The sequence below is a fragment of the Nyctibius grandis genome, chromosome 5 (assembly GCF_013368605.1).
Source record: "Nyctibius grandis isolate bNycGra1 chromosome 5, bNycGra1.pri, whole genome shotgun sequence".
NCBI lineage: Eukaryota > Metazoa > Chordata > Aves > Nyctibiiformes > Nyctibiidae > Nyctibius > Nyctibius grandis.
Genome location: NC_090662.1, coordinates 65,933,021 through 65,954,599, shown reverse-complemented (window position 1 = coordinate 65,954,599; position 21,579 = coordinate 65,933,021). Strand labels below are relative to the sequence as shown.

At 36.1% G+C, this 21,579-nt stretch overlaps 1 protein-coding gene across 1 annotated transcript in view; it reads right to left on the bottom strand.

Annotated features, from left to right (window-relative positions):
• Window positions 1-18,397, bottom strand: part of IGF1 (insulin like growth factor 1) — a 55,568-nt gene extending 37,171 nt beyond the window's left edge. The window contains exons 1-2 of the mRNA XM_068401684.1: window positions 18,242-18,397; window positions 13,735-13,891 (exon numbers count right to left, since the gene is read on the bottom strand). Coding sequence (XP_068257785.1) covers window positions 13,735-13,891; window positions 18,242-18,304 — 220 coding nt within the window. The 5' untranslated portion in view covers window positions 18,305-18,397. The remainder of the gene's footprint in view (window positions 1-13,734; window positions 13,892-18,241) is intronic.
• Between the last annotated feature and the right edge of the window lie 3,182 nt (window positions 18,398-21,579).

Here is a 21,579-nt window from a genome sequence, read left to right as displayed (position 1 = left end):
TAATAGTGATAGCTTTTCCACAAGTAGTCAATAAGGTCCATAAGCAAAATTTAGACAAGTAACTAAGGACTCTGACTTGTATTTCCAAAGATACCGAGGTGACTAAAAACCCAGGCATATGCCTAGACTTAAAAAAACCTGCCTAGAACCACCTATCATTTATTTCAGTGGAAATTAGACACATGACTGCTTTTGAAAAATCTCTTGAGTGTCCATCTGCCTCTTCAGTGCCTAAAAAAAAAATGAAAATCTGCCTCGTGTGCCTTTAGGAGCCTCCAGGGTCTCACTGACTATTCATGAGACTCAAACTGATTTTTGAAAATAGATTAACACTTCTAAAAAGTTAGCATTCAGTCTTTTAGATGTAGCCACCTACCTGCCACAAAATCAAGACAAATTTAGGCACTTCAAGAAACACTTACGTAGGAAGAATTTTTAATAGTTTGTACCATGACTGGTAGATGAACTTTAAAATTATGCTACGAACCTTTCAGGTTGGTTTGAATTAATGTTAAAAATAAGGAGGTTTTTGATGTGTGTGTACTCTTTTCAAATCAGGCACAAGTAGTACCTATTGATTGCTAAAAAGAGCCCCTATTTGCTATATTTATAATACAGAAGGAAAAATATCAGAAGTCCAGCTGGTAGTTCTTAGGAAAAACAGATGACTAGTTAGTTACCAGTGGGAATCCAGTCAAGGGAAAATATTTGTGGTGCAATGATACTTATGGCCAGAAGACCTAGGAAAATCAATGATCAATCTTTTCTTTAGTAAGCATAGAGAATTCCTCACAGTAACTCACACTATCCTCAGTGCACTGAGCCAAAGCCAACTGAAGTTAACAGGTAATCTTGAGTAAGTATCCACAGACTCCTGATTGTGGATTATGAAGTGAAGAAACTCCTGGACAGGGCCAGCCTGGGTTACCAACATCATTATTTTCCCCTTCTGTGGTATCATCTTTGTCCCTTCTTTATTATAATACATGTCAGCTTTTCCTTGACAGTGTCTCTCTTTTCGCTGCCATATGAAAGTGTAGATATAAATTTTAAAAAATATTATATCTCCAAAAAACCCAGGGGCACTCCCACTTGTTTCATAATTCAAAGATAATAATTTTGTATTCAAAATCTGTTGCAGGTTATTTGATTCTTGATAGGGGAGGTCAAGCCTGATTTATTAAAAAATTTTTGCTCTTTTTTCACAGATCTGAGCTTCATCTGTTTCATATCAGAGTATAAATTCCTATTTGAAAAGAGCAGCAGACAACAAGAATATCACCACTTATGAATTCTGTTCATTTTATTAGTCTTCATCTTAGTGATAACAGGAAATAGCTGTCTTTTATTGCATCAACTCCTACTGCTTTCAAAAACTAAAATAAGATGACTGTAACAAAAATTATAGTAGTTGACTTAATGCCATTAGAGCTGCAGTTATAGAATTTCATTCCATTGTTTGCAAAAGGAAGATAAGGGTCAAATTCTACAAAAACATCTTCCTATTATTTTTCGAATGACCATATTATCTTGATCACTCCACATTTTGAAATGGAGTGGTATTGTATCTTGGGATAGCTATATTAAATCTACTGTATCTAATTCCTGAAATAGTGGTGGAACTCTACAAGTTTATGAAGATCATTCGTGTGAGTATCTCATATAAGATCACCCTTCATGAATTTTAGATGCAGAATTTAACAAATAACAGTGAAGTGAGAGAATGTTGTGGAAACACTACCCTCATTTCTACCCCGTTTCCCTCAGGCCAGAACAACTGTGAATGGAACAATGCACAATGTTAAGAGTAGCCTGAAATAAGCTAAATTGTATAGGTATTTATTCATAGCAAATATAAATAGTCCTTTCTGGTTTTCGGTGCTGTACTCTGACTGCTTTAAAACAGCAGTTACTGAAAAAGGTTTGTCAGGATCTGAAAAACCTAAAGCACAGTTCCTACCCCTCATATCTGGTTTGGAAATTTTAACTACTGCAATTACTCTTCCCTGCAAAGGGATCACTTTAGAGAAGATCATGGAATGCGTTATCTTTGAAGTGGTTCTGTACTGTTTCTATATTTCCTTGGATTAAGGGAGGAACTGAAGCAAGGAAGGTAGAGGGACTTTGTACTGTTGATTCAACTCATTGAATGGCTAACAATCTCAGGCAGGGTTCTGTCTTACTTCAGTCATATTATTGCTTTTGTAAATGAGCTCATTAGGTCAGAAGTAGCTATTTTTTAAATCTTCAGATTGCCTGAGTATTTCAAAACTGTATGCCTGTTGTATCAATGAGTATCTCAAAACTGTACTTGAGTATTGTTCTGTGTCCTTTCTCCATGATGATACTTTAAGGCACAGCATTCTAATAGAGAAAACGCTTCTTTAATGATGTCTGATATTTAGATTCTAGGTTTTAAATATCATTATTGTCTCAAATTCTTAAAAAACTGCTGGGCCCTGTATATTCACAGGAATAGAAATGAATCCATGTGAACAGCAGTGTAAAAAAATGCTTCACTATTTATGCAGGGATAAGTGCACCTTGTCTCATTATGCAGGAATAAAACATGAAGGAGTGTTACTTATTATGGCATGTAAGAGTATATTCTGTCTATTATATTAAGAAAGAAAAGATAGATAACCTTTTCCCTTCTACTTTTACTGTCTCAGAGTGGAGTGCTTTCTCAAACAGGATTCACACTTAGTCAGACTAAGGCCTGGGAGTTCTTAAAGGCCAAAGGAGCAACTCTGATTGGTGTTACCTGCATAAGGCACATTCTGGGTCTTTGCTTGACTGTATTATACCATGGCAGCTGAAAAAAGCTTGGGTTTTCTTTGATCTGAAATGCGGTACGTATGAGTGCATCCTTATCTCCACATTGAAGTTCACTGTGTGGTTTTAAGTAGATTCATTCCTCTAAAATTTAGGCTCTAAATGGAGAGGCCTTACTCAACTGATTTAACTAACTACAGGATACAATTGTGATAGCTTCCTTCCTTAATTTAGTGGAGAAGGAAAAGTATGTCCCACGGGATATTCGGAACTTAATGACAGCTCTGAAAGTTTCTAACTCCTCTCACTGACTGTAGAAAGAGCTTGAGTAGGATCCTAACTCAGATACCTTATTTATGTGCCCAAAAGCAGACGGAATTAATCTGAACCAGAATCTCTTTGTGTATGCTGGATCAAGCTCTGTTTAGTCTTTATCATTCAGAAGGTTCAGTCTGTATGTGGATGCATTTCCAGGAGCAGGTCCTCCTGGAAACTATACTGAGGCACACGGAAATCAAGGAGGTGATTGGTGACAGCTAACATGGCTTCACTAAGGGCAAATTGTGCCTGACAAATTTGGTGGCCTTCTATGATGGGGTTACAGTGCTGGTGGATAGGGAAAGAGCGACTGAAGTCATCTACCTGGACCTGTGCAAAGCATTTGATACTGTCCCACATGACATCCTGTCTCTAAATTGGAGAGGGATGGACTTGATGGAGGGACCGCTCAGTGGATAAGGAATTGGCTGGACGGTCACACTCAAGGAGTTATGGTCAACGGCTCGATGTCCAAATGGACACCAGTGATGAGTGGCGTTCCTCAGGGGTCGGTGTTGGAACCGGTCCTGTTTAACATCTTTGTTGGCGACATTGACAGTGGGATTGAGTGCGCCCTCAGCAAGTGTGCCAATGACACCAAGCTGTGTGGTGCAGTCGACACGCTGGAGGGAAGGGATGCCATCCAGAGGGACCTTGACAGGCTTGAGAGCTGGGCCTGTGCGAACTGCATGAAGTTCAACAAGGCCAAGTGCAAGGCCCTGCATGTGGGTTGGGGCAATCCCAAGCACAAATACAGGCTGGGTGGAGAATGGATTGAGAGCAGCCCTGAGGAGAAGGACTTGGGGGTGATTGATGGTTGACAAGAATCTCAACATGAGCCGGCAGTCCATGCTTGCAGCCCAGAAGGCCAACCATATCCTGGGCTGCATCAAAAGAAGCATGGCCAGCAGGTCAAGGGAGGTGATTCTCCCCCTCTACTCCACTCTCATGAGACACCACCTAGAGTGCTGTTTCCAGCTCTGGGGTCCCCAACATAAGAAGGACATGGAGCTGTTGGAGCGAGTCCAGAAGAGGGCCACAAAGATGATGAGAGGGCTGGAGCACCTCTCCTATGAAGACAGGCTGAGAGAGTTGGGGCTGTTCAGCCTGGAGAAGAGAAGGCTCCAGGGAGACCTCATAGCAGCCTTCCAGTATCTTAAGGGGGCCTACAGGAAAGCTGGAGAGGGGCTTTTTACAAGGACAAGTAGTGACAGGATGAGGGGGAATGGTTTTAAACTGAGAGAGGGTAGATTTAGCTTAGATATTAGGAAGAAATTCTTTACTGTGAGGGTGGTGAGACACTGGAACAGGTTGCCCAGAGAAGCTGTGGATGCCCCCTCCCCTGGCAATGTTCAAGGCCAGGTTGAATGGGGCTTTGAGCAACCTGGTCTAATGGAAAGGTGTCCCTGCCTGTGGCAGGGGGGTTGGAACTAGCTGATCTTTAAGGTCCCTTCCAATGCAAACCATTCTATGATTCTATGATTCTATGATAAATTGAAATGATGTTTGTCACAGATTGTCTGCCTAGAAAGGACTGAATTTAAAAGTCTTTTGTCTGAAAGGGGATGAAAGGAACAATATGGTCAACAACATAGAATACAAATGAGAGCTTTTCAAATACATCTATCCTTCTCTACATGAATCCTGGAGGTATAGTAGCATCACCTATTCTTCCTACACCTCTATGCTTCCTTGAATAAAAGAAGGAAAAAACCACCACCAAAAAACAACAGCAAGGAATACTTTGGTATTACTGAATTCCAAAATATAAGTGGGGTCATAAAGCAAATTATTTCAGTAGTACCTCTGTTTTTGTTCTGTGCCCATTGATTTAGAGTAAAATGCCAGAAACAATTAGAAAAAAACAGAAGTGTTCTAAAAGTAAATATATATGGTGTTTTTGCATTTAATCTTAGCTATATATTTCAGGAATAAATATGGCTTTTATTCAGGATGTGTATTTGCCAATAATATATCTGATTAAACTAGGAAAATTAGACATATTATCGGTAGCTTGCTCCCAAATTACACAAGAAGAAATTAGATACATTTTCAGTAGCTTGCTCTCAAATCTCTTCAGTCTATGAGTCACCAGATTCTTCCTGCCAAACTAAATATGTCTGTGAAAGGCTGGAAACTTTAATGGAAAGAAACATAAAACTTGAAATACGTAGGAAAAACTAAGTTTTTTCATGGAAGACCTGTTGACTAGTAATTCAGGAATTCAGGGGATGTAGAAACAAACTATTACATCTTACTTGTCTAGAGAAGTTGCAAGGTATGAAATGTATTCAATTTAAACCTGCTATGTTAACCTAAAATCGATGTCCTTATTAGCTTTCATGTAACCTAAAGTAATCAATGAAGAGTCCTAAAAAGAGGTTCTAAAAATTTCATTATAATAGTAGAAGCTCTTATCCAGTCATTTTGATGGGGCTGAATTAAAAGAAACCTTCAGTACAGTTAATGCAAGTCTGACAAAAAATCCCTCTGTTGTAAATTGGATTTATTATACAAAGTACCACACAGCCATCAAAGCTAATTACAAATGTACCCATGTTTTCAGATCCACAATCATAATGACATCTTCTCTACCATTTTCCCCACAACATTTATACTTTTTCTACCTTTGCATAAGCCGTACATTTAAAAATATTCTTTACAATGCAGACTTGTGAAATACAGAGTTTGTGTGTGTAATTTAAGCTTTTATCTATTGCCTTAGTAGGATATGGCTGTTAATTTACATTGTTTTGAAGTCAAAACAATTTTCAGTTGTATTTACTTTCCTTAGAAGTTGCTGTTTATAGGAGCTGGGGGTGTTACTTAAGTGCTTACTTGTTTGGAGATAGAAATAGTAAGTATTGCTAGAAGATTTATTTTCAGAAAGAAAACAGTTTTGCTCACTGAGCTGGACTGAGTCAGAATGGTCTGAGCCAACCCCTTCTTTTTTCTGCGTACTCAGCCTTGTGTAAATTTCTACCCAACACACAAACACACAAACACTATAAATAAATAGTTCTGTATTAAAAAAATTCGTATAATTTCAGGTTTGGGCATGAGCCATAATGTACTAATGGAAGTGCTTTAACAACACTTCCACGCTTTTATGGGCACATAAGGAAGCACAAGGGTCTGCTGTCTGGAGGCATTCTCTTAATCTAGAATAGTTATATTACATAGATGGGAAAACCAGGATCAGAGCTGAATTTCAAAAGTAGGATGGGAAATATACAAATACGCTGTAGACTCAGGAAAAAGAAAAAAAAGAGAAAGATGAGCCCTAAATGGTTTCTTTGATAAAAGGAAGCTATTCCAGTTTTCATTAGCAAAGGATTTAACATGAGGTAAACAAACAGCTTCCACCCTGTCTTGTAAGAGCAAGAACATTGAAAACAAATTAAATTGACTATACATGGGATTCATTCATAAAATACAGCAAGTATCTCAGACTTGTGTCTGATTTTGTAGGAATCGACATTTACTAAGGTATTCAAAGCAGTTTTCTAAGGAATTCCAAACCATTTTACCAGGAATTGACACAGGAAAGGTAATCAGATATTTAACCTAAAAGCTGCTCAGATAAAATTGACAAGATAAGCTCATCTATGTAATCTGTCTAATACTTAAAGAAGCCTGAAGACAGCATTTGAGTTTTCTTGTTTTGATACAGTAAGAAAAGCAATTTATCCTATTATTCTGAAAGTTATGTGTTAACCAGTGCCCAAGGTACAGCCTTTTGGTTGAAATAGACATTTAACTGGATTCAATTTTTCAAATTTTTACTTACAGTGACAATGCAAAATTTTCTATAATTTGGAGTGACCCCACTGGTCAGTATACGTTATACTCCTCCAAAGGCTATGGATGTGTTAAGATTCTTGTTCTCAGAACCTCATTCACTGATGCAAACATGAAATATGCCTGTCGTTACCTAACAATTAGACCCAGTACTTGGGCTACATCTTGTGTAGTACTTTTGCATTAAATGCACCACAAAGAAAGTATGAGTTAATGGCTTTTTCTTCTTTTTGACATGGAAGTTCCTGTGGTTATTACCAGAGATAAATTTAGCATAAATTCTTCAATAAGCATACATTTGTGGTATTTCTTTTGTCTTGATTTCTAGACTGAGAAATTACTTAACTGTTGGTTACCACTTTCATTTATTGCTATATTTTTGAACAATTATGCTTGTTTTGTAAGGAAACATTGACATGTGGGTATGGTTTAATAAACAAGTTCAGATCCATCCTTTTTTAGTAAAGCTCTGAAATGAAAACGGCTTTAAGTCTCTATTTGATTTTCAGTGATGTGAGAGTGTTTGAAACATGCATAAGCGCTAAAGTGCTGAATAAGCCCTAGACAAATGGCTGTATGAACTTTTTTCTTTGAATGACCACTCTGTATAGATTGCCATAGATACTCAAGCAGTTAATGCAAAAGGTTTTAATGAAGAGTCTGTGTGGTTCTGCTAAACTGAATAATTTGCTTTGTGACTCTTGCTGCCGTTGATCAAATATTTCAAATGCATTATTAATACCAGAACAAATGAAGAGGTCCATATGCAAAGGTTTTGGCCAATTGCATAAAGCATATGCCAGAATTAAAGTCAGTGAAGGGTTTTTCTCAGTATTTAAGATTCAGTGGAAAGAGGGGCAGCTATGCCAAGAATTAATGCTGATCTTGCCAAGTGCTTCTTTGAGTGACTTTATCCAACATGAGACTAAACAATGTATTAAATACACATATAGCAGTTAGAGAATCAAATGTCAAATAACAGCTTTCTGCTATTTGAGACCAAATTTGAAACTTGGTCTAGTGCATAGATAAAGGCAAACATCATAAAAAGCATTAACATCTCTAACATCTAACAGCTAATAAGGACACATATAACTTGAACTTCTCGAGAAACTGTACTTATTTGGTACAGTTTGGAGTTGGTCCAGTTCTGGAGAAACTGTACTTATTTTGGTAGTAGAGACATTTTGCAGATATTTCTTGCTGGAATTTTGATCAATGTTTTTTCTTCCAGTCACCTCATTAAAATTATCATTACCACTACAGTCCCTCTTAATGAAAAGTTTGAAAAATTATTAAATCCTTGGCAACCTGACTCTGTTTGCAGAGTCTAAATTTAGTGTGTTTTAGAGGCTAACTCCTCCTAGACTCACTGTGTGATCCATGGAGAAAGAAGGCAGAACCTCTCTATCTGTTGTTAAAGAGGTAACTTAAGAAGATTAACCTCACTAAACTAAGGTTAGCCTTTATGAACACTCCCTAGAATTTCTTAATGTGGTAAAAAGGGACAAAATTCTTTCAGAGACTGGCTTATTTTCAGAGAACTTCCACAGTGATTACTACTAGGGACAACAGAGCACACTTCAAACATGTATCAGTTATTTGACTATACAGTGATACCATTCTGGAAGCCAGAGCTGTCTTTTTTCTCACAGAGATATATCTGTAACTGTGCCTGTAGGCCTGGTTCCCTGAGCACTGGCCCTGCAGACCTCGCTAAAGCACATCTTAGCTTCTTTCTAGGGTCGCTTTCCTGTAAGTAGTAAGGAACCTGGGGGTAAAGATTGAGGAATACACTCAAATCTTCCATGGATAGAGGATTTGGACATGAATGGGGCATGTAGCCAGACCAAGGAACTTAAAAACACTCTCAGATCTTGCTGTGTGAATATAGCCAAGATGACCAGCATTTCTTTGCAACGATTTGTAAAACTGTCACTGACACCACAGGCTATGTGTGTCCACCACAATTTTTCAGCTTGCCTCTCTGGGCTTGTAACATTAACATTCCTTTTGATCAGGGACACAAAGAGGAGCTGGTGACTCATAGCTCCTACAGGTATGGAATAGTTAAAGAACTGAGTGCCATGCCACCTCTTGTAATTATGTTGATAGGTTTGACAGGCCTAGAAACTTTAATAACATTTTAAAAGCAGGCTTTCTGAAGTAAACAAGAAGCTGTTAACTAAAGGGAAATGGAAAAAGCAAAGCATAATTGCCTATTGCTATGCCCTTTATTTCCTCCTCTGTAAGGCAGCAATTCCTCCATGTATACCTTAGTTCTACAAAGAAATGAGATCTGATGACAGCTCTGATGATTACCCAAAATTATATTCACTGTCTTATCCTGATTTTCTGATGATTATAAACCAATAGTCTTATGTTGCACACATCTGGGGATATTCCCAAGGACAACACACAATTCTGATTTTCTTAGTGGAAAAAAAAGTAGTAAAAATCTGTAATGCTTCTCCACAAAACAGTTGACACAGGCAGTGTTAGGCTGGATACCAGAAAAGCCTGTCTTTTATGGGATTCACTCTTTTACATATGGAAACATGTGCTAGATCATTCTCCATTTGCTGAAGAATATCAGAGGAAGTCCATTGTGTCAGGTATCTAAATAAGCTCCTTCTTTTCTATGCAAGTGAAGCTTCAGAAGATTCGCCATAAACCCAAAGCAGTTTTTTTAACAGAAAAAAGGTGGGGTTTTAATTCATGAAGTTTAATGCCATGGTTTCAAATACGTATTGCCATCTAACTTGGGCTTTAGAAATTAGAATGACCAAAAGTGTCTAAGGAAATAAGAAAGCTATTTCTTTATTGACATTCATGTGTATTGTTAGCCAAATTGGTATCCATTTATTGGAAAAGGAAAAGGTATATTTTCAAAGGAGAAGAAACCAGATTAAAAAAAATATATAGCATTTTCTCCTTAGAGTAAACTACATTTGCTTTCCTTTCTCATGGTAGTAATAGCCCTCAGGAAACAACGTGAGTGAGGATGAATGATTGTCTATCAATTTTAGTATAAATAAAAAAAAAAAATCTCTTTTTTTTTGATTAATCTACAAAGTAAATTCCTGTGATAAGACTAGACTATTTCAAGTAAAATTTCCCCACTCCTGGGCTATTGCTTCTTAAGTTTCCTGTAATTTGTCCTTTCAGTATTTCCAACATTCTTTGCCCTCAGCATTGTTTTGTAATAGCAGTGGCATGGCAGACCTTTCTAGGCATCAAAATTCAAATTAACATAGCAGTCATCCCACTTTGCTTCGTGACTGTTGAATACAGAGTTTTTGAGACTGGAGAAACATTAATTGAGAAGACTTGTGTCTAAGTGTAGCCACTTGTACAGCTGTGGCCAGGCTCTCTGCTTGTTGGCTTCTCCTAACATAAGCTAGCACACAGGAACTTGAGTGGCAAACGTTCTGCTGGAGAGGTGTTGCTAGATCAAAGGTGCTCTTTGCTGGTGAATCATGGGAGAGAAGAAGCTGTCCAAGAAGTAGCCAGTGCTGGTTGAGGTTACATGTGACCAAAGGAAAACACAGATGCTATATTTTGGGATTTCTGCAGTGTCCTCCCCTAAAAAAACTTTAAAAAATATTCCTTGCCAGTCTACCTCATGAAGAAAGGGAGTGGTAGAAACCACATTTGACTTCCTCTTGAAGTCAATATTTTTCTTTGTGTGTGGTAAGCAGCTGGAGCATATCTTCAGAAGCTGTAAAGGATTTCCTTTTATAGCTAGGAAGTTGGGCAGAGAAGACTATATAAAGGAGATTTTTTCTTCCGGTCCTAGCTGTAGATATAGCCTTGTGGTTGTGGAGTACAGAGTTTCAATAGAAAGTAATTCAATTGTTTCTAGCTTCATTTCCACCCACAACTCCCAAGGAATAGTCAGAAGTTTTGACCTTGAATCTGAACCAGGAGTTCCACCTCAGCCAAAAGGTATTCGTTATATTTGAAGTCTCTAGTGAAATACAGAATGATGGAAGAAAAACCTCCCCTCACAGTTATTTCCTGTGCAAGGTAAAGGCAAACATTACCATTAATTATACTTTATCTAAAGGAACCAGAGTATGAGAATCAAAGGCTTAAAATGCAATTTAAATTGACATTCTCTTCACAATAAAAGAAAAAAGGTCACTGGATTTTTACTTCTGCAAATGATATGGCATTCTTAACAAGTCCCATGAAATGGAGCAACATTTTTAACTTCCAATAATACGCTGCATTCTGTAGCACATTTGATATAAGGATGTCAAGTTGTTTTACAAATGTTATCATTGGATTTACTTTTCTATAGTTCTGTATTTTAGATTAAACACTAACAAATAAGATGGAGAAGGTTAAAACAGATTAAATTGCAGCCTCATGAATCAGAAGTAGTCAGGTAGAGGACACACATTACTCAGCATCCAAGGGCCACGTATCAACTTCATAAAATTCCTGTTGAATGTTGCAATTGCAGTCTGTTGATTACAACAGTGCAAGACTTTCCTAAAACAGGGTGATCACTCATTAGTAAAACTTTCCATAGTCTTCCATACAAAACAAGGTAGACCTTTATGGTATCAACAGTTATATTAATTTCAAGTGAAAACTCAGAATGTAAGAAAACAACAAAGAAAACTAGACAGAAAGTCTTTACTGACAGCAGATAAAACTCAAGATTGAAAGGGTAAAGATCTTTAAAACTTCAGAAACCCATCCTGGTATTTTAAAGTAAGGATGATCTAGCTTAGGGAATGTAGAGATTTGAAACAGGTGAGAATAATTGAGATTGAAAACAAAGAGAGTTATTGCTGATGATTAGCATTTCACAGGTCCTCTTAACCCTGAGGACCGCAAAGAGTACACGTAACAGTAAGTCTGATCTCTTTGCAGTAGCAGCCACTCTTGTGGTAAGAAAGTGGGATAATTCTATGAACAAGCAGCAAACATTTTTCCGGGAGAGAAATGACTGGGAAAACGCCTAAGATGATACATGCACTGTAAAAAAAAACATGCTATGCTGTTCTAAAGATGTAGAATATTGTCTCATTGTTTTCTGGTGCAGAAACAAGAGAGGGAGGTGAAAATCTTCCTTTACATTCCTTCCAACCATGAAGAGAACATATTTGTAGGACACTCAAAGAGCCCTTTAAGTGTAACTCAGCTGCTGATAAATGTAACAGATTTTGGTGTTCAAATGAACACATAAAGAGTTGGTAGAAAAATGTAAATTCTTTTATGAGATTCCAGTATTTTTAATATTGTATTTAGCACCAGAATACTAAGTTAAACAGCACCCTAGAGCAGATGCTCATTAATGATGGCTAAATTGATAAATACAGAAAAGAAGGGTTCTTTAGTGAATTACTTTGCATATATGAAACTAAAGCTCCCAGTTTCAAAGGTAAACTTTAACGGAAAGTGCCAAGAAGATAGTGAGAATATCTGCAGCTTGTATCTTGAGGAAATAAGGATTTTCTGTAAATTAAAGGTGCAAGAATCTGGATTTCCCTAATTCTATTTTTTATTGCAAGCAAGGAAAAAATATTGAAAGCAATATTGAAAAATATTGAAAGCAATAAGTCCGTGAATAGAAATGAATAGGAATTGGGTGGGTAAGATCAGAAAAACAAAAGTGATAGTTTAGAAGGCAAGAATTATTATGATAAAATAAGGATTATAAAAGTAAAAGAAAAAAAAAAAGAAAAAAAAGCTAGACCTCACAAAGAATATAAAAATAAATAGAAAAAACTCCCTTCAGTTAATTTCTTGTCTTTATAGCCTCACCGCCCCATGTTTCCTTTTCTTAGTTACATTCTTGTTTGGAAAGGTAACTGAGGCCCTGAAGGAGAGGTAACTTCAGACAAGAACTTCAGGCAAACACATATTATTAAAAGTATACAGTATCTTCAGAGGCTCTAAAAGCACAAATTCTTGCATGTTTTAAATAAATATATTAATGAATGAATTCAGAATGAATATATTCCTAGTTAAAAGTTTCATTAACTTTATGTTATTTGAGTATCAAATACCTGAAAATTAGAAATAGATTTCTATTATTTACAAGTTGTGTGTTTCTTGATCTTGACAGCATTTGTAAGAAGGTACTAAGATAAAAGAGTTACTTATCTAAGTACTCCAGCTTTGCACAATCTAAGACACAGCAAAGGAAAAATATTGTGATGTTCAGTTCTAAACTGTAGGTCTTGCTCCAAAAAGTTGAGTACCAATATATCCACACTACTGCAGACAATGTTATCTGTTGTCTGTACTGGTGTTAATCTTTATTATCTCACCATGCATGAATTTTCCTTCACCTGTATTTAACTGACAAAGAATGTGGATACTTGGATGTGGTAACTTTCTTCTTGCTGCCTTCCAGCTTTTCTTTCTTTCAAACCAGATGTTGAAGCTTATTGTGTTTTTAATATGATACAATGTGTACTTAAACTGTTTACGAGTAGTCTGACATAACAGGTACATGCAGTTCTGCCTCATGAATATCTTGGGTCTAGTGTGTGCTTTCATTCATTTAATTTCAGTGGCAGGTCAGCAGAAAGCCGTAATATGGCAGGTGGAATAGCAGCAGCTGGAAAGTAGTTAAAAACAATAACATGTCTGAAAAGGAAAACTTGTCAGAAACTGAGAGAGGCTGAACAGAGACACAGCTCTATTCTTTACTGAGACTTCATGGTCACTGAAGACTTGGGCATCTCCAAGATAGAGGATACTAGTCATACTCGGCAGCCTGGTCTGATCATTTCTAAGCTCGCTTAGAGCAGTTGCAAACTCCAACGGATTACATGGACAAGTTTAGCAGTTGAATGAAAGAAAGGGTTGACTTACTGAAGTAAAAGCCTCTGTCTCCACACACAAACTGAAGAGCATCAACCAGCTCAGCACCACAGAGTGTTTCTGGGCCAGCAGCAGTAGAACTGGTTAAGGTAAGCAAACACAGGCCAAGGTAGAAGAAATGAATGTAGGACACAGTGTGCATCTTCACCTGCCAAGGAAGTAAAAGCAGTGTCAGAATTTCCCAACAGAGTCCTAAAGAAAATTATTCCTGCACCCTTGTGAGCTGAGAATGCATATGCAATGTAATTTGTTAGACAATAAACACAGTATCAAGAAATGCCTCACCATAATTTTGCAAATGTCAACATATGCTAGTCCATGTATCTTGTAAACTGATTACTTCCTGTGGTAAATATTCTTGGTTCACGTTCACACATAGCTAGAGAACCTTGTGGTAACTATGATTCATGGTTGCTCCTGCAAAAGGAGGATATGGAAGGATGCAATAGACAGGCAAAGGGAAGCCCAGAACAACTAGAGTAAGGAAGACTAGACAACCTTGAATTGTTTTGTCTGAGACCAGATAGGCTAAGAGGAAATACGACAATTGCCTGCCAACATACTCTGGGAGATGGAGGTGGCATATGACAGACAAGAGCTACTTAAACTAAAGAACAGGACTGGCACAAGTATAAATGGCTGTAAACCAGATGGAAGGAAATTTGGCCCAGTAGGAAAAGGTTTCATAATTAGTACTCCATGTTTCTCCAGCCACCTTAAAAAGGGAAATATTAGGACAAAACAAAAGAAGTTTCAAGATAGAGCTTGCCAAAGTTACAGAAGAGTTGATGCGGGAACTTCCATAGTAGGGGACCACATTCAATGACTCTTAGAGTCCTCTGTTACCAGCAAGTTAACATTTGGAAACATTCAAGAATTTAAGGGAAGCACTGATGAGAGTGTTAAGGATTTGTATTTTTACTTGATGGAAGCAGCTATACTTTCACTGACCTCCATTATATCCTCTTAGTCAAGTTTGGATACGAGATATAGACAGAGGTGGTAATTCTTTTCTCATTTACGTTTGGTTACAAAATATCTTTTTCCTGGACTTAGACTGAAGAAAGGCCAATCCTCAATGGGTGTAAATTTGCACCATTCCATTTATCCACTTCTTTTTGTATCAATTTATATCAACCAAAGATCTTACCCAATATGTCAAAGAAGATAACATTTTTTTTTAAATACTTGGAAAAGCTATTTATATTTAGTAGCAGGACAGTGAAGAATGTGCTTAATGCATATTCTAAACTGATTTAGATCACTTGCCACAAATACTAGTTTAGAAAGGCATAAATCTGCATTTAATTTCATTCTCTTTCAAGGTTAACATTAGTATTGCAGTCAGGTAAGAAGTTACAAATCTTTCTTGCACATACAGTTAACCTTGGCTTAAAACTGATTTGTATTATCAGACTAGTGCGAAGTAATTGGAATAAAATGACTAATCTTCCCTAAAGTTTCTTTCAGGTTTTCAGGGACCATTTAATTTTATTTTTCCACGGAACTTTTGAAAAACTGGTGAAATTATCTCTTGTCTGCTCATATGGGATCTCATCCAGTGGAGTATTGAGCCTTCTCTAGTCAATAATTTTTAAGAATTCTTATTTTCTTGGCAAGAGATCTTAGCACCTTGCTGGATGAGTCCCCTATTTCAACTTAAGTCAAATCTGAATAAGAGAAAAATCTATAAACAAGTCAGAATTTATCCCCCCTTTTTTCCTGATATTTCCACCGTGAAAATAGTGAACAAATCTGAATCCCATGATACATCATAAAAAGAAGGAATAATTATTTTCCCATTCACAAGAGTCTTTAGCCAACTTTGCCATGCAAAAACCAACAAGCTTTAATACATGGACAAGACTTCAATGGCAGATGGAGGAAGATCAGATTATAAATGAATGATGATAACACAAGGCATTATTTCCTGTAAGGATTCCATGTCTTAACAACATCAATGTCTTTTTTCCCTTGCCATAAATTTATATTTCTAAGATAAATGTGATGCACCTGCAGTTTAAGATGGTTCCCAGTTCTGAGGAGGTAAAGCAGGCAGCTGTTTAGCACATTGCCTCAGAAGGCTGAAAGACATTACAAATACAAGAACATTATGTATTTAACAATTTGTTCTTGTATAACATTTGGGCCAGAAATAAACAAAAACTTTCGGCATTTAACAATTCTTTATTTTTCAAGACTTTTCAGCTGGGTTGCATTTTCAGCTAAATATCAGTACTGAACTACAACAAAACAGATTATCTACTGTTTTTCCTTTAGTGGAAGCCAAAAAGACTGCACAGTATAAACCACAGAGATTTTCGAACTTTATCTCTAAATTTAAAAACAGTCAAGAACTTTCAAACAAGTAAAAACTTTGGGGAAAAGAAAACAGACTCACATGTTTCTAGGGCTCAATCAATTATTTGTTAAATTAAGTGCTGTTTCATCAAAACTAATTCCAAAACATAGTTTAAAACTTGAACTTTGCTTCATCATTTTAATTAAACATAACATTAGTTGATTCAATATTTTTGTGATAAAATCAAAGTTCCCATTTATGTCTGAGGGGAATATTCTTAAGAAAATGCAAAGATGTAATCCAATATTGCTTCAGGTTCTTTACAAAGAGGCAGAGTACTTACAATGTCCCTGGTTTGACTAGAAAGTTGAGAGTTTAAAAGAAAACGCATTGGCATGTGGGTGGGGTTTATTGAAGCATCTAATTACATTTGGAAACTGAATACAGGTTCACGATGAGCCTGGTTAAGCACTTCTTTTAGTTGCATAGAATGACTGACCATATTTTCACAGCTGGAATTTCCTCTTTTTTCAGTAAAATAACCAGCTTTTGCTGCATTCCTCTTTTAATAGTCCAGAAGATTGGCACCACAAAGGAATGTCATATAAGAACACTTTAAATCTCTTTTACTTCTTAGTTCTTTTATATAAGTCCTCTTTGTCTAACAAGCTATCAGTTGCCATAAGTTGTGCATAAGAATTCTTCACATCCTTGGTCACTTCAATAACATATAAGAACATCTACAATAATTATAAATATCTTGAAGGGACAACATTTTTATGGATAGCATATGCTATAGAAAGAAAAAAAGCCAGGAGTTATATTCAAAATTACATTTTGCTACATAGAGGTTGTACCTGGTTACCAAGCCATAGTAGAAGTGTGTAATTAGTATGTAATAACAGTATTCACTAGTAATTATTGTACAAATAAAGCATATATGGTCTAGAATGGATCAAGGTTTAAATACTGCTAACTTTGATCAAAGAATTTGGGCTACATTCTAACCTAAATCAATATGTTCCATTGATTCCAAGGAAGCTTGGCAGGATGCATCAGCTCAGGAACTAGCACATTACTTTTATGTCTCTTAGTGCTTTACTCAATACTTAAAAAAAATCATCTTCATCTTCCGACTATATTGGAAGGGATTCCCATTTATACATTAAGAGAATGTTTTCATCCATTGCAATTACAGACCTGCTCTTTTCAATCACATTAAGGAATGAGATAAGTGTGTTTTAAGTGTAAGACACTCTAAAAAAATAATTAGGCCCTAATTAAAACAGGACATTTCTGTCAACTACATGTGTCCTTGCAAAATATTAAAGAAAAAAGTCCTTGAAAGATATAGATTTGCTGATAATGGAAAGTTGAACTAGGGCCAATTGACTGAAACAGAGGTCAATGTACCTACTGAAGCCAAATTTACTTAAAGAAAACTTATATTAATGTGTAGAAATTATAGGGACATAACATGAAACTTCACATGCAAACTTTCCTGAAACAGCCTTCCCTACAAGGGAAAACTTGGAGATGAACATGTAGGGGAATTTCCATTTTCTTTATGTACTATTGCTTAAGCTGTACAAATACACAAGGTCAGCAAGAGTCGCAGCTAGTTTCTAGTGTAGAAAACAAACTGAACTTCACATTTACTTTTAATTTGTGAAAGCAAAAAACCAAGTAAATGCTACAATGCTGCCAGAAAATTGCTGCAGTGACAACATCCCTTAAAAGTTTCCCTGTGACAGCATGAACATTTTGTCTATAATTGTGTATAATAAAACTGCAGAAACTTAACATGTGAATAATATCTTTTTTCCTATAAAACCCTGCACCTGCAGAAAATAGCTAAAAGTTCTTGTTTTCAGAAGCATTAATTAACAATATAGACAATGATGTAACAGGAACCTTTAATAATCACATAACTGAAATATTAGAAAGTTCTCTGAATAGAAGTGAAATTTAAGACATGTATCTGCAATAATTTACCCTTATAGTTATCTATGTAAATGAAACTATTACATACAGCCATTTTCCATATCACATAAAATTGCATGTTCAGCAATTTATAAACTGTTCTAGTTTTAAAATAATGTTATTGAAAAGTGCACAATACTCTTCAAACCAGAAGCAGACAATACACAGTAAAATAAAACTAAAAAATTATTTGAAATAGTAATAAATATTTACCTTCAAGAAATCACAAAAGCAGCACTTAACTAATTGTGTTGAAAGACTGTTGATTTTTTCCATTGCTTCTTAAAAGTGCAAAGTCTGGAAATGAATTTGTTAGCAGTAATGACGAGAAAAAAGAAATCCAGAGAGATGTGAGATGTTGAGAGCAATGTCACATTTCAATATTGAGGACTTTATTCCATTGCGCAGGCTCTATCTGCTCTGATTTTAGCAGTGACAGTGAGATTTAGCAAACAGAAGAGGGATTTAGAGAAAATCCTCACATTTATCTACATTACACAGACACTGTAGACAGGAAACAGCTGGGGGAGCATTTGCCTTCTCTCTCTCTCCCTCTTCTGGCAAAGTTACCGAGTAAGGACTTTTTTGGGCATGGTGACAAATAACATCATACCTTTGCATTTTAAAACTAGAGCACAGAAGCATATTTTTTTCCCTTTAAAAGAATGTGAATTAGTAACTGAGGTGTTAGCAGACAAAAAAGCTTGTGCTGCCATGAAAAATAAGAAAATGTATTCTGGTTAACTTTCAGACAGCTATGTGTGTATTTGTATTTATATGTGTGTGTGTCTGCATTTCAAATACATAAAAACTTATATACCTAAGGGCATTGTTTGTATATATACATACCTTTGTATATATGTACACATTTTAATTATGCATAAAGGCACAGGTATTGTATTTATATAGTATAGAAAGACAGGCAGTTTGTTATCTACTTTTTCCTTAATGCATCTTCACATTATTAAACTTGGCACACCTATATGCTGAGTAACAAAACCTCCAACTCTCTGTGCTGTTAACCCTAAAATAGCAGTTTGTAATTTGCTAAAAATAACAGAATTGTTGAGCACTACTTGTAAATAGGGCAAAATATCTTTGTGATCTTTTAGCAACCACACAGGAGAAGTCGTATAATTTGCTAGAATTTACAGTATTATGAATATGTTAACACAAGTAGCCCAGTTTGGGGGTTTCCATGACATTTATCTTAAATGTGCTGTTGTAACTATAAAGTGATTTTCCCCCTTTTTAGTAGTAATCTTTATAATTACTCTTGGCAACAATTTGAATAACACTGGGCAAGAGAACATTCAACTTTGTTAGTTCTGCAATACCTAACTTTCACCTTTTTATTTTTCCTCAATTATGAGTATATTATAAATAACACCAGCTGGCCAGCAACATGCTCTCACGGGTTATGATGTCATTCAAATCCCTCAACTGTGCTAGTGGCTTGCAATGTGCTCCAAGCCAGCTGTTTTTCTATTTATAATGTATGCTTGCATTTCAATGCTTAGCTATTGAGAATAAAGTTGTGATGCTGTTTTATAGATACAATTTGTACTTGTTACCCTTTGGTTTTGGAAGATGTTTGTTACGTAACAAACAAAGCGTGATTTCCATAAAAACTGTTTCAGAATGCTGCGTTTTGTCCCTGTCCCCTTCCACTCAAGTGAGAGTTGCATGCTGAGGTGCTAGCTGTACTTTATTATAGAAAATAACAATTGAGATCATGTTGGCCCAGGTCCATTCTCAATTTTCAGATCCACCTTGAACTATATGGTGCTTGCCAGGCAGAAAGGACACATTTAGTTATTTGTATCCTCTGTGAATGGCTAATACTCTGCTCTGTGCAGTTTTAAATGGTGTATGGTTAGCTAAGCTGATTAATCTTTGGAAGGGATTTCTTCTAATATAGCATAATGGCAGAATCAGGGAGGGGCTTTGAGGTAAGTTTGTTTAGTTCAGGTAATAACAATATTTCAAGTACTCTAATACACATTTGTACTGCAGGTACTGTATTTTAATATTCTGGTCTCTTTTATTCTTCTGCGTTTCAGAGGTCATTGAATAGTGGCACCATTCTACATGTAGTTTGACATAGCCTGCTGCAACTCATAGAACATATATCACTTATTTCACCAGCCTAATAGAAGAATGTGGGTAGACAAATTATCAAAGCTCTGATATTCTTTATTTTTGACTTTTACAGTATTACAGATGCGTGACATACTTCTGCCTTTTTCTTCCTAAATAACGGAAGGAATCCACTCATTCCTCACTTCCCCACTGCTTGAGATTCAAACCCTCATTTCACTCCTTAGTGCTTTCTCTCTCCTAGGTTTCACCAGACCTCTCTTGGTCATGAGAGTAGCATGCAGTAGAAGATGCAACTTTTGGCTTTTAGGGTAGCCAAAGAGTCATGGTGTCTCTGCAGAACTGATAATCCTGTTTCTTTCCATGGAGCCATTCTGAACTCCTACCCTCATTCCACCAGCCCAGCCTAAGTTTCTGATGCACTTCAGTTATTTCTTTTAGTTCTTGTTTTAAAGTGGTATTGTGAAAAGGCAGGAAAACAGAATAGATTCAAGAGAGGTTTTTGGTAGTAATTTTTAGACTTACTTACTGTTAGTGCAGTGCTTTTCCACGCTAACAAGTAATTCCATTTTTTTTTCTAGAAAATTAAACATTCCTCAGAACATATTGACTGGGCATCACTTCTTTCCTAAAATACAGCTTCTATTCTGGTAATAATATTGTAGTCAGTATAGCAGTCTATTAACTAATGGAGATTTGTTCATTTCTCCCTTGTTAAATATAATAGCTTTTACTTTATAAACCACTTAGAAGAAAGTATTGTATGATTCAACTTTATGATGGAATGCTTATGCAGTTACATACATTCCCTTGAATAAAATGCACTTGTAAACTACAGAGTGTATGGTAGTCATCAAAATACTATCAAAAGCTGTCCAGGTCAGAAAAAATTATTTAATTGGATATTATATTGGATATATAGCATAGCTATTCTACATTAAAAGACAATAGCATATATATCTTTGTTTGGTTTCTTAAGTATAACCTGAAGTGATATAATAACCACAAAGATATATGAAATGTGCGAGATAGATGAATAATCAGATATTTAGCAATTTGTGTGTTCTGATCCTCATCTTTCAAACTTTAGTACTCCTATGATATCATTAATATGGTGTAATGCTGTAGAGCTTATGTGTCAGTTTTTCTGGGGAGAACTCTGTTTTATAGAAGATAGTTAGCAAAACTATGAATAATCAATTATCCTAATTAATGTATTATTCCTCCTAAAACCTTCCTTAAAAGGTAGGAATGTGTCACAATGCCTGAAAAAATCTGAGCTGTAGTAAGGCAACTGGTGTGCCACCCTCTTGCATTCTTCTATAATGGATCATTGTTACATGTATGCATATTATTTGTTATCTGTAGCAGTTGTTTCTTTTCTTACATTGGGATTATAAGTTTTCTGGAACCAAGATAGAACCACTATAATAGATATCACCTCAGAGCAT